This window comes from Chiroxiphia lanceolata, chromosome 4 (genome assembly GCF_009829145.1).
Source record: "Chiroxiphia lanceolata isolate bChiLan1 chromosome 4, bChiLan1.pri, whole genome shotgun sequence".
Classification (NCBI taxonomy): domain Eukaryota; kingdom Metazoa; phylum Chordata; class Aves; order Passeriformes; family Pipridae; genus Chiroxiphia; species Chiroxiphia lanceolata.
The window spans coordinates 18,827,016-18,841,211 of NC_045640.1; the positions used below are offsets into that span (position 1 = coordinate 18,827,016).

General features: G+C 39.1%; 1 protein-coding gene across 4 annotated transcripts in view; it reads right to left on the minus strand.

Moving 5' to 3' along the window:
- The window catches only part of PPARGC1A (PPARG coactivator 1 alpha), a 369,787-nt gene that overhangs the window by 4,805 nt on the left and 350,786 nt on the right, over positions 1–14,196 (minus strand). For all 4 annotated transcript variants that reach the window (XM_032685184.1, XM_032685186.1, XM_032685185.1 and 1 more), the window contains 5 exons: positions 12,790–13,702; positions 12,123–12,227; positions 11,604–11,724; positions 2,339–2,460; positions 1,835–1,986 (listed from right to left, as the gene is read on the minus strand). In XM_032685184.1, the coding sequence (XP_032541075.1) occupies positions 1,835–1,986; positions 2,339–2,460; positions 11,604–11,724; positions 12,123–12,227; positions 12,790–13,702 (1,413 nt within the window). The remainder of the gene's footprint in view (positions 1–1,834; positions 1,987–2,338; positions 2,461–11,603; positions 11,725–12,122; positions 12,228–12,789; positions 13,703–14,196) is intronic.

Below are 14,196 nucleotides of genomic sequence, written 5' to 3' on the forward strand. Positions count from 1 at the left end.
TGTAAGACAATAGCTTCTCACAGAAGAGAGGTGTTAAACTTCTGACTACTGCTTTCAAGTGTTTTCTTTCTTCTGTACTCAACCCAAGGCTGATTAATTCTCTCTGTCCTGGTACGAGCTCATGAATTTTAAAGTTCATCCTACCATTTCCTTATGCTGCTCTATCAGATACTCTGCAAAACACAGAGAATGCAGTCTGAAGTACAGAAGCTCAAGCCGGCAGCAGGACAAAGTGAAAATAGTCTGCTCACAGATACTTTGGGAATCCCACTCGCTATGGAGAGACCTGACAAGGAATACTCCCAAATGATGAATAATGTTCAAGAGGGTTCCCTTCAGACAACTTATTTTAAAACCCCAGATTTTCTGAGATACAGAGATGACCTTGGCTTCCATTGTTGAAGATAAGTCAAATCAAGGCAAGACTTAAGTCTGGTTCTACTGTTTTTATCAGCCTACATTTTGACAAATGCCTTGCTACCTTTTATATTTTCAACATCAACGCTATATCTCTTCAGCAGTCAATCGCCTTTTCTTAGTTTTACATTATCTGTTTAGTCACTGAAGTGAATTATAGCATATTCATTGTGAACAATGCGTATCATCTTTATAATTTATTTTGAAAAGACATCAATTGATTAGAAAAAATATATCTGTATGCACGTCCTGCATTGTACAAAGCCGAGGGCAGCACATACAAGATTTCATTAGCACTCTGTTACAGGGTTATGAGAGATTTTAATGACTGTGGTCATTTATTCATAAAAAACCCACAATATCTGATTAATACAGATTCAACAGCAAAATGTGCCTTGCTATGTTATTCAGAAAAGAGTATCTCCCATGCCTTTAGTCTATTTATACAGGTATTAGGAAAGATTTAACATTTAATGAATACTTTACATTTTAAAAGGTAATTAAATAAGAGTTGAGTTTATCATATATTATAATATTACAGAGGCTGTTTTGGTAGTCTGCGTAGTCTCTTCATGAATATACTTAACATCAATATTCCTTCTGTAAGACTTTGAACATCTCCAAAAATCCTTGCAAGGGGAAGCATCACACCCTGACCCAGAGCATAGGACAGAACCACATGTTTTTGCCCAGGTAGGACTTGGACAGACCCAGATGTGTTAGCACAGCCATTAAGTACACTTGAGCCTGGAGTAACCACAGCACCCTGGGGTCTGGAGACTGCTATGGATAATACCCCACTTCAGTGTGACCACAAACACTATGAGATTTGCAAAGCTCTCCACAGGCTGGAGCCTCTTATATCACTACTTGAAATCCCTTCAAGGAGACACTTTCATACATCGATGTTTATGCATAATTTTAGAATCACCAGTTGAGATCAGTATGAGTATCTATGAATTGTGTTTAAGAAGTGCCCTTGGCAAGTTCCACACATCTACCACAGAACTCATGGCAAAGTAAGAATCATAATGAAGTTTTTGTGGTAAGGCATTTCCTTTGTTCTCTGTTTACTGGAACCAAGCAGTTATAGCAATAAATAGCAAAGCATGTGAGAGTTTTCTGTGGTGCTATCATTTCAACATAGAAATGTATTACTGAATATTGAGCACTTATTTTTATAATGGTGGAAGTGGGCTTTAAAAGAATTTTCACAGTCTGGAATATTTGAAAGAAGCCAGCTCAGATTAGTTAACTTTTAAACTTCTTACAGAAAGTGAAAAACACTTCCTTCAACACCTTACCCCCCATCATTTGAATAATATAAGCAGTAAACAAAAAAGTAGCAAATCCTAAATTCTCATGGGTTACAAGATTCCAGTTATGTACTTTAATTCACATAGACCAAAATACCTACCTAGGTCTGCATAGTTAGACTTGCAAAATTGCTTGCGTCCACAGAAGTACAGCTCAAAGTCAGGTTCATTTGACCTGCGCAAAGTGTATCCGTTTTCAAGAGCAGCGAAGGCGTCACAGGTATAGCGGTAGGTGATGAAACCATAGCTGTCTCTGAAATTGAAAAGTACAGTTGTGAACAAAAGCTGAAAAGAGTTAACACATATTAGTGTAACCCCTTCCTGAAAGCAAACTTGCAGGAGACCCAGCAGTGGAAATGCCAGAAGTACTGCATCCATTTATCAGCATGATTGTCCTGTCATACAGCTAAATACTTATTTCTGGGACAGGAAATCTCAACTAGCAAGATTAATAAATAAGGATGAAAGAAAATAAATAAGGTTTTGAACTCAGCATGTCATCTGTCACAGCACTTTTATTGGTAACTCCCATACCAGTAATCTTACTGCCATAATTTTTTACATATGGCAGGTCCCAAACAAGAAGTAAACTCAAAAGTTCCTACCCATCATCCCGCAAATTTACTGTGCACTCCTCAATTTCACCAAAAACTTCAAAACGGTCCCTCAGTTCTGTTCGGGTTGTGTCAGGTCTGATTTTACCCAGATAAATCACACGATGTTCCTCCTGTTGATGAAGAGCAACAGGGAAGGCATATTTTTAACAAATGTGTAATAGTCACGAACCTAGACATATATGCATGCAAAAACATACAAAGATGTGCAGAGGATGCATAATTATAGAAATAGTCTCTTGTGGAAGACCTACTGCATCTTGCAAGTAAATGAAATAGTTCTCTCCTGGAAAGCATCTAAGGCATTTACATGACACTACCATTTGTTAGGTGGCGTGCTCCTGGAAGGGTTCACTGCTTGCTGGTACTGTTCTCTGTACACTGACAGAGGTTCCCTTTGTATCCTACTGCACCTTCTTCCCTTTCACCCCTTCTACCACTTCCCCTCCAGGACTGCAAACTCTTCCAAACTAGGAGCTCCCTTTCTCTTGCCATCTACACAATATGGAGCAAAACCCATCTTAGTTGCAGAGTAGCATAAAGTAACACAATAACTGCATAAAATTACTATAAACATAACAAAATGTATTACAAACATAACATTATAAACCCAGATGACTCAAGAGCTGATTCATCCCGCAATCCTGTTCCACCGTAATCCATACCTCAAAACAGAGGGAAAACTTTCAAGGGTTGTCATGTTTTAACCTCAGCCAATAACTAAGTACTACACAGCCACTAGCTCATTCCCCACTCTCTGGTGGGATGGGGAGAAGAATCAGAAAAAAGTAAAACTTGTGTGTTGAGATAAGGTCAGCTTAATAATTGAAACAAAGAAAAATATAATAGTAATGAAAAGGAGAGAGATGGAGGAATAAAACCCAAGAGAAAAATGTGCTGCACACTACAGTTGCTCACCCCCCACTGACCAACATCCAGCCCATCCCTGAGCAGTGATCTGCCTCTCCCGGTCAACTCTCCCTGGTTTATATACTGGGAATGATGCCATATGGTATGGAATATCCCTTTGGCCAGTTCAGGTCAGCTGTCCTGGCCGTGCTCCCTCCCTGCTTCCTGTGCACCTGCTCACTGGCAGAGCATGAGAAACTGGAAAGTTCTTGATTTAGAGTAAGCACTATTTAGCAGCAATTAAAACATCAATGTGTTATCAACATTATGCTCACAATAAATCCAAAACACAGTCCTGTACCAGCTACTAAGAAGAAAACTAACTCTATCCCAGCCAAAAACAGGATTGGGTCTAAAAGATGACTTTTATTAAAATAAATATTTCTGAGGGGGAGGCAGGACAGTAAAATATACCTTGAAGTCACCATTGCCTGTTGGTTTATTCAGAAAAAAAACACACGTGACTGAAGTCCCTGATTTTCACAGGTCAGGGTGTCATTTGCATGTTCTTTCAACCCTTGGAACAAAGCATCAGATTGTTTAAAACAATGCAGTCACAGTCAAATCCTTTCTCCCTTAGTGAAAATGCTCAGCAGAATTAGGGAAGGACTAGGAAACCCTGTTAAGAGTCACTTCATGAATTCTAGGATGAACACTTTGTTGAGAGTAGAGCCACTTAGTGAGCTGAAAGAAAAGCAAAAGGCAAAAAGAGATCTTAAAAACACTGACCTAAAGGTAATCAGGGCAAAGAAGCACCAGCTATACCTGGCTTGGGTGCTCAGCCTTCCTATCTCTGATTGCCTCTGGCCTGAGGAACCCTGGCACTACCAGACCTACTGCTCATCCCTTACACACCCGCACATTAGTCCCATAAATTGAACCATCACCACATTCTCATCTGGTGTAAATCTGTCAGTGGAGCAACGTTAGTTTAAACCATCAGCTTTGGCACCTGAGACTTGTGCAGAATTTAGGTGCCGAATGCCGAAGGAGCTATACTGACTGCTGAGAATTCATGACTATCGTAACCTGGAGGTGCCTAAAGGCTAATGGCACCTCAACTGTGCAATGCAAAAGGCTCTAGGGACCTAAATATAGACTTGCATTCCTGCTCAGAAACATTCTAGCCTGAAGAGGCAGGTAGTTTATAGTGTTACAATTCAGATATAGCACAAAATATATCTTTCCCATGAGTCCCTACTGAGGCATAAAGCACTAGTCATTCTTGGACCATGGACAATAGGATTGAGATCAGACCAAAACACATATAAAACCAAAAATTATCCTGATGTCTCCTCTTTACTTGTTTGAGTACTCATTTGAGATAAAGGGACCATCAGAACTCTTAGTTACGGGTGCCAAAAATCTTGGCTCCCTGCTCCCAGGAGAGCACTTGGCTCCCAGGAACTATTTAATACAAAATAAATAAACAATTGCTGCAGCAGGAAGTTAACACTAATATATCTGTCTCCCAGTAGAAACTCTTTCTCACTAGCACACTCAGCCAACTATTTTTGTCGACTCTTCTCCTGGCCTTGCAAATCTCAGCGGCTCAGATCCAGAGAAATGAAAGCTCCTGAGAAATGGAAGTTTAAAGCTGCAGAAAACAAAGATCCAAGAATCAAATATTCCTACCCAAAAGCTCTGCCACTAAGGAATGGCACAAGAATCACCTGGGTCCTTTACAGCTCCTTGGTCAGCCCAGCAGAGTCCTTGGTTGTTCTATCAAAGTATATATATATGCTGTCCCTGATCAGTGGAATCAAGTAAGCATATCATTTAATTGCTTGAAACTACTGCCTCTTTTGACTATGTAAGGAACAAAGGCGAGTGCCTTACTAGTCTTCTGTAACGCTGCTGGGATAGACACTTTAATTTTAAAATGTTACGCCTTCTCAAGTGCAGGGTCCAAAAGCTGCCCTTGTTTTCTGCCATATCAATGCAGTTTGGAGAAGTTAGAATGGCTAAAAGAAGGAAATGTGCACATGGGAGGCCATACATTTAGGGCACAAGGGTACTTTACAGACAGCTGCTGCTTTTTATCTCTGTCTCTACTGTGTCCCAGTCCAGAGCTCTGACCTTCCTGACAGAGGAGTTTGGGTAGGGTTTCTGCGAACCATGGACTGCAGAGTGCAAGCAAGGGAAATCTGCATTTCTTCCATTTTCCCCATTCTAATTCTGCTTACTTTCACTATGGTTGGGTGCCATAAACTTCAAAACCAGGAAAATCTGCATATGCACAGTAATTAGTTTTTCAGACTGTTTTACCTAATCAAGGATTTAACCGCACTGAAACACTTGATAAGAAACAATTCCATTGATATTTGCTATTGAACCTAAATGACTGACCAGATGGAGCAGAACATAACACAGCAGACTGTCTAATATACTTTAGCTGAGATAATACATCTCAACTGAAAAAACATAATGTTTCACTCACTGACATGGAGATTGTTATATTACAGTGTGATCGAAATATCTTATTGCACATTCTTCCATAAGTCTGTGTGCATGCCTGTGCAAGTTTTCCTTCTTCTATCCCTCTAATAACCTTTATATCTCTAAAAACCCTTTAAGACAACTGTAATAAACCAAAACTAAAAAAAAAAAAAAAAGAGAAAAAACCTGTTAAAACTACCATTAAGAGAATAAGTTAAACCTGCAAAATTAAGAAAATTCAAATTTAAAGCTGAAATGCACCATATGTCCTCCAGTGTGCACACATGAGAAGCTGTATTCAACTTTTTTTTAAGCAGAGTGCTATGATGGAAAAACATACTGGAGAACACAGGATCCATACAGCACTGTCTTTGTCTTGGTTAACTTTCGTTTATTTAAAGCAGCTATGAAGAATGTATATGTATTCATAGAGATGCCTGTCTTTATTTCCATTAATTATAAGAACTGTAGAGGCCTAACAAGATTACAACATACCTCTAAATGTTAAAGACCTTTATTGGTAATAAGTTACATGCTTAACCCTATATGTGCATATTAAGTAAACAGCACTTGTTAGAGATGACAGATGAATTGAAAACCTAGAGAACTGTGAAGAACAGCCTTTGCTTACAGTTTAATACAGGTAGAGGGAACCCGCAGGAAACTTCAGAAGATACTATTCATATTTCCCTCCCAAAAGTGCAGATGATTTATTTTGCATCACAAAATTTAAGCATAGTTCATTGCTTTGATGAGAAAAAAAAAGAAAGAATAGTCCAGTCAGCTCCCTCAGGCCCAACATGTCTGTCTTCTTTTGGTTTATCTAAAGTTTCTTCTACATAATCTTGTTCTTCCTTTTTTGCAGTAAAAACATTTTAATAGGAAGATGTGGCAGAAAATCTCAGACTGAAAAGCAGTATTTTAAGTCTCAAATGAAAATACTAACGCATTAGAATACCAAAACTTAAGAAAACAGGACTAGGATATACCTTACACATCTAAGGGTTAATAAAGAGACCACTCATCCTCCAAAACATTCACCGATGCTAGGGATCTTTTTTGTCTTGTAAAGGCTTCCTCCAAAACTTTATTTTCTTTATCCTTTCTTATTAAGTTTTTATTTTATAAGGAACTAACCACAGGCTATCAGATGTATTTAGTTTTCACTTGCTTTTTTGGCTTTTTCCCCCAACAGTTTGCTTTGCCTGCCTGTGGTGCTGCTAAGCAGAGCCCATGGGAACTGAAGGCAGCCACTCCGGAGGTAACACAGCATAGTGCTGCTGTTCCCATTTTCACTACCACTTTTTGTCTGCATACCTAATTCTTCAGGAGCCAGGTAATGCTTTATGTGAAGATGAGGGAAGAAATCCAGGAGCGTTTTAAAGCTAGGTTCTGCTATGGGCTTGTCAGAGGCTCTGCTTCTTGCTACAACAGAGGTGGCTGGCTGGGTGCAAAGCCCCATGTCTGTGTTGCCTTCCATGACATGTGACTTCTCTTCCAGTAGAAAGCTATGAAGAGTTTTATCCCTAGAGCTGAGGGCCAAATACCATTTTAAAAATGCAATGGGAATGTCTGGACAGAGTTCTAAAAATAGAAATGCTATGGACGGAAAAAAGCCACCTAAGCTTAAGATTCTCATTTACTAATAACAGTAAGAAAAATTTTCTTCAGATTCAGTAAAGAATAAGTGTGACCTTTGGGAAGTGTGAATGGCAAAAGTAAAAATCACAAAAAGTGGAACAAAAAGAGAACAAAAAGAAAGATTATCAAGTGCTGCTGTGGGGCTACCTGAAGGCTGAACAGTTCAGCCACACTCCATGGTGACTGCTAGAAAAAAAAAAGATGGACTAGTAAACCTCAAGGTTTAGGTAATCTATTTGATACTTATTCATAAACTCATATAGCAAAATTAGAGTACCTAGGATCAAGGCCATCAAGACAAGCAAAACCAAATAAATCCAAACTAAATATACGATGTACACTGAATCCTTCATTAGTGGAAATGCACTCCATTATAGGTTTTAGACTTTAGAAAAGGCAAGCACTCATTTATGAAACCACCTTTCTCCTGCCTTCCTGTTTTAGAGTAATTTATTTTCTTTGAAACCATGTGTTTCTTTCCGCTGCAGCGGTCTCACAGTGCATTTATCTTCTTATGTCTGTAAGCTTTCTGGGACTGGGACTCTTGATACTTGTCTCACTGAGGCTGTCAGCATTTAGAAATGAAAAGTAGTAATGTTAATAGTAATTTTCTACTCGAGTATAAAAGTTGATTTCGTTATACCGCTTGGCAGCAGCTGCATGGAGGATGTGACTCTATGTCAGTATCGTGGCCACAGCAGCGGAGTAGCAGAGATCCTTAACACCCAGCTGCTCACCAAACAGTTTAACCTCCCTGCCCTGGTGCACCATGTCAATAAGGAATCATGAACTGGTGACTCCAGAATTGGAATGTGATAACTATTCCTGATGCCATGCTTTGAAAAGTATTTTCTGTGTGGTCTAATGAACTGCTGCAGTATAAGCCCCCACAACTCAGAAATTTCCTGGGCTGTATTGGAAGAGAAAAAGGGTCACCAGACCACTTGGCAAATCACTGTGATCTCCCTTGGCTCGGGGTTGGATCCAAGTTTCTACAAAGCATCAAGTAGATTGTCCTGTCCTGCAGTGCTCCTCAAGTTTCATGGTGAATATGTCTGGTTAGCATTATACACTTAAGCAAGTCTTGTTGGCAGACCATCCTTATTCAGTGAGGACCCATTATAAAACAAAATGGAGACCCTGTGAAATAAATCAAGTCAAGATCAAACTAAACTATTCTAACATTTCCTCAGTTAGCAAAGGAATCACAATCAAAAGTATAAATTAATAAATGAACTGATTGATTAATTAATTAATGACAAAAATATTTTTCTTACTCTCTAAATGGAAAATATCTTGTGGGCTCAGTCCATATTTTTCAAGCATGACTGCTCAAAATCAAGACCTCAATCCACAAAAACAGAACTGAATCTCCAGGAACCAGACAGGAGGAAAGAAGAAACGGAAGAGGAGAAGTACCTTTTGAAATGAAATCACCTGTATATAGCCGTAAGTCAAGATAGGAATTCTGGAATCCACACAGGAAAATGCTAGCCTAGGCTTCTAGCTGATCTGAAGCTACTACAGTGAAGGTAGTGTGTGCAAGACTGAAGAGGCAGTAGTTTTAAACATGCCTGTGCCACATAGCATGAGCACAGGCTTCTAAAACAAGCCTCCTCAGCATTTTGTCAATGTCTGCACACCTGTTTGCAAGATCAGAGGGCACTGCTTCTCATATGATTTTGACAGACTAAAATATGTGATTTTTTTTCTCATTTCTTTTTTCTGTGTTTCCCATGTCTGTTGTCACATGGAGACTAATTTTAGCTACTGAGTCAAGGATACCTGATGACTTGTAGCTCAATCACAACTTCCCTTTCTACTGTGCATCATTTCTACAACTGACTTCTGAGATCATAGCACAGTGCTTCTCAGGAAGAAAAGTCACCAGTCCTGTGTAACAACTGAGGCATTAGTACTACCCAATCTTTGGGGCACTCTTTTAACAGTATCTGGAGGTATGTGGCAATAAATCAGTTCTGGCAGCAAGAGAATTGGCAAGGAACAAAATAAAAAATTCCCCAATACAGAGAGAAAAGAAATCTAAATTTATGGGACAGTAGAAAGAGGAAAGACAGAAAGGAGATTCTTGTGACTGAAGGATAAATGAGTTGAGTCCCTCAAGAAAGAAAAGAGTAATACAAAAGAGATCCATAAACCAGAAGAAGTAAGAAAAGGAGCAGAGAATGCTAGGAATAATACAAATTTTATCAGTGACTTCATGAGACCAGGGCTTCCCTTTCTTTGCTGTCCCCTAATCCCTGCTTATTTGCAGAGGGTATAAACTAGCATGATTCAATACAGATTTTTAAAGTAAAAGTGCTGGTAGACTTTGGAAAAAGGAGTTAATAGGATTTAATCCACATTTCCTGCAGCTCCTACACAGATGACTGGATTTTAGATTTTTGCCATGTTCCGTTTATTGATATTTATTTTTAGGTTTGTTTTATTTATGTTTATTAATAAATAATTCCATTAATTAAGTTAATTATCATGAAAATGCTCACTAAGGAAAGAAAATAAATTCAACCTTGGTTTTGAAATGTCTAAAATTTTTAATGCAGGAAGCTATGATGCAGCATATCTGCAGCTTTTTAAGTTTCCTTTCTTTCCTTTTCTCTTGATTACCTACTTGCCAAATATTTGTTTGTTTTAAACTAAATCAAATTTTCTACCTCCTCAGTAGGATTCATGTTTATTTATATGGGTAAGGTACAGTAATTGAGAAGTAGCAAGATACGCCCATGACAGAGGTCTACTTGAATCTCTAATTTCTGTTAGATCTAAGAGAGAACAGTCAGTGTAAGTTATGATTGCTGGAAGGTAGTGTTCACCTCTAAGCAGACGGAAGCCAGATATTTTAAAACTAACTGCAACAATTGACTTAAATATGGCCCTGTCTGAAGCCAAGTAAAATTATTCCATTGCCTTCACTGAGTTTCAGAGCAGCACAGCAGAGAGTGTTATAGCTCTAAATCTTGTGCTTTACAAAATACACCTATCACCCACACTTTGTAGATAGGGCATCTGAAGTGGAGTGAAATGATTTGCTGGAGTTCACTAAGAACAACAGCAGCAGAGACAAAAATCAGACCACAAAGGTGTCTGTTCCCTCCCAGAACTTCTCATTGCTGTAGACTACGCCAGTCTCTGTCAGTCTCTACACACTCCTAGGTCTGCAGAAATGCTGCCGAGCACGTGCCAAATCACCTTTTGCTACAAAGTCCACTAATGGCACTGGCAAAAAGACCTATTCATTTCGGTGTCCTCTGCACAGAGCACTAAGGGAAAATCTGGAAACAAAGATGAATTGTCCCAGTCTGCACCAGTTCATGCAACAGTCATCAGAACAGCAGTGTAGGTACAAGTGAATGGAAAGAGTAGGACGCAGAAAACCAAATTGTAACCAAACCTTAGCAACTACAAGAGGAGTCCAGATTCAAAGCAGCTCCCAGTTTAATTTATCAAAATGCAGTTGCCAATGGGGAACTAAAAGGGGGTAAAAGCCTCCTGCTCATTTAATAGCCATTCTTCTGTCCTGGTGCTACAACAGCCAAGAGAGTTGCTTGACCCCCTGTGGTATTTCCTTCACCTTGGGTATTTCAGTTGTTTCATATATTTCAGTTGTTTCATAGAGAACACTTATGAACAAAATAATTAAATAATACATATTCATTACAAGAGGGACAGTGTTAAATGACATCTTTAAATTGCATCGTGTCTTTAGACTATTTATTTTGCTAAAAATAACTCAAAATTGAACTGACTCATATATGCTGAAAAAAAATCACAATTAAAGTTATGTGATCCCAGTTTTGAGTTCTGTCATCTGGTCTCTCTGTATAGACAATTACAGCCACTATGAGAGTTCAGCAATTGGTAAACTGACTCCTTGCTAGGTCTGGTAGGTGATACATAATATAAAAGGCAGGTCACTGGTAGATCTGTATAAGAAATAGACTAGTTCGATTCTACTTGTGTGCTGTCTGGGATTAACCCTTTTTCTAGTAAGTTCTCTGTATCTGTTCACTGTGAAAAATTTGGTGAGCTGCAATTTATAGAACCTAAAAAATTAGTACTGTGACATCAAAACATAAATTGTTATGAAAACATATATTTTCTTAAAACTAGAAATACTAAGAAATACACATAATCAAATTTTTGTATTTTTATAAAAAGAAAGCAAATAAACTGTGAATTTTAGCATTAGAATCCATGAAAAGAAACAAATCTATTTCAATATGAAAGTTATCTTCACAGTGCTTACAATTGCTTTCTGCCTTTGTCTCTCCCTTTGTTTGGCCCTTTCAGATTCCCGTTTTTCATACTCTTTGCGGTATTCTTCCCTCTTCAGCTTTTCATGCTGATATTCCTCATAGCTGTCATATCTAGGAAACATAACTTAGTCATTAAATCAAGCATCTGCATTTGTGACTGTAAAATTAAGGAAGGCTTTATTATCCTAGGTAATTAGCAACAGGACAAGAGGAAATGGCCTCAAGCTGCACCAGGGGAGGTTCAAGTTGGACACGAGGAAGAATTTCTCCACTGAAAGGATAATTAGACATTGGAATGGGCTGCCCAGGAAAGTGTTGGAGACACCATTCCTGAAGTGTTCAAGAAATGACTGGATGTAGCACTTAGCGGTATGATTTAGTTGACATACTGGTCTTCAGTCAAAGACTGGACTCAATAATCTTGGAGGTCTTTTCCAGCCTTAATGGTTCTACGATTATCTCTTGAGAATCAGCTGCAAAGTAAGACAAATGCAGGCCAAAGGCACTACCTGGGTCTGCGACTGTACGGTGATCTGGACCGCGATCTTGCACGTAAGGGAGAACTTCGGCATGCTTGTTGTCTACAGTGGCTGGACTCATAATAGCAACAAGATCTGCAGGAAGAAACACATTCACCTCTGTCATTCCATTTGAGTCTACTGACACTATTTTCTACCTCTTCCCTGAACTTACAATTTCTTCTAAGATACCAGTGGGATTTTCCAGTGACAGTCTGTGATCCTCTAGTCAACTAAGGGGCCTCAAGTGATTTCCTCTCCTCAGCCTTTCTGTAATGTTCCTTATTGAAGCTAACACAGAGCAGTCAGTCAGCCACTGCCAACTTCATCTGATAGAGGCTGCAGCTAGATTGGCACCAGGCAGCTCACAGATAATGGGAAAGGTTAGTTGCGTACATCTCTCATGAGTTGCTCTGCCTCTGACCTGGCTGGCTTCACTCAGAAAGTGTAAACTTGGCAAATTAAAGGATATTGTCAAGTGTTTCTGTAGCAAACCCGTAACCTTTAGAGTTAATCAGCTCAGAAGCAATAGAATGAGCTGCACTGGAATAAGTTATTTCTTGTTTTTTTTCTTTCCTTCCTTTTACTTCCTTTATGTTTTTGCTGTTCTCCTTATTAACTACAATAATCATACATTAATTAATTTGCTATACCATACCTTGAAGAGGATCTACTACAGGGCGACCTTGATCTCGATCGGGAATATGGAGAACGGGAACAAGACCTGCGTTGAGGAAAGGACCTTGATCTAGACCGTGTCCTTTGGGATCTTTGAGAAAATAAGGATTTGGGTGGAGACACTGAATCTCTGCATGGAGAGTTAAAAGAAGAGCAAGAAGGTGATACATCAAATAATGAATAGGCTTGTGTCCCATCCCAAGGGTAGCATAGTTTATCACTTTCATCTTCACTGTCATCAAACAGACCATCCATTGCTAGTCCTGAATTTATAAACATAGGTAGTTTGGAGAATTGTTCGTTACTGTAATCACTGTCCCTTAGTTCTCTGGTCTTATCTGCTTCTTCATCAAAAACAGCTTGGCTGGGGTGACCAAAATGCTTATTCAGTTCAGCCCGAATTTCCTGGTCTTGGAGCTGTTTTCTGTTATTACCATGGGATCCCTGCTTATTTGTCTGTAAAGTCTCTTTCTTGAAATACTGGTCTTGTTCTAAAGAAGAACAAATCTGACACTGCCACCCAGGTGAAGAATCCTTAAATTCTAGTTGTCTTGAGTCCTGAAGTTCCTGGGATATTTTAATGTGTATTTCTGATTTTGAATTCACAGATTGACAGTAGTCATGGTCACCAAACAGCCGCAAACTGGGCCGTTTTGTCTTTCTCTCCTCATGTCCACTGGACAGTACTGTAGTCTTGCTAAGCTGTGCATACAGCTCAGACTGTTCTGGACCCTTCTTGATTGGGTTATTTCCTTGAGAACCAGAAGACTCACTATAGCGGGGCTTTTTTGAAGGTGGTACAACAGTCTTGCATGATGACTTCGGCTTAGGTGAAGTCCTAAAAGGATTATCTTGGTTGGCTTTATGAGGAGGGGTCGTAGGTGGAGTTAGGCCTACAGGGATTAAAAGGAGGAACAGAATGTTTTTAAGCACACACACAGTGTTTATAAAGGTGGCTCATGTGCTTCTTAAAATAGATACAGAGTAAGACTCATTCTATGTCACTTTAAAACCACTAATACTGGGAATAAAAGTATTTAGGGTGTGAGACACCAAAGGTCTGGTAACAACAATAGGAACAATACTAATGCATTGCCATTAATCTTCAGCATCGTTTTTGCCCCTCCCCTCCCTCAATGACATCCGCCCCTCTCTCTGTAGATTTTGAAAGAAAAGATTAAGAGAGAAAAACCAAAAGACGTTTTTGTTAAATATGAAGCAGATTTTGATGTAAAAATGAAAAGTCAAAAGATTGGCACCATCAAAAACATAAAGAACTTAGCAGACAAGAATCTGGACAAAAGCAAGACCAAGAGAAATAAATGAGAACTACCAAAGGACGCAGAACTTGAATGTAAGGAAACACAGCCACCTTACAACTCAACAG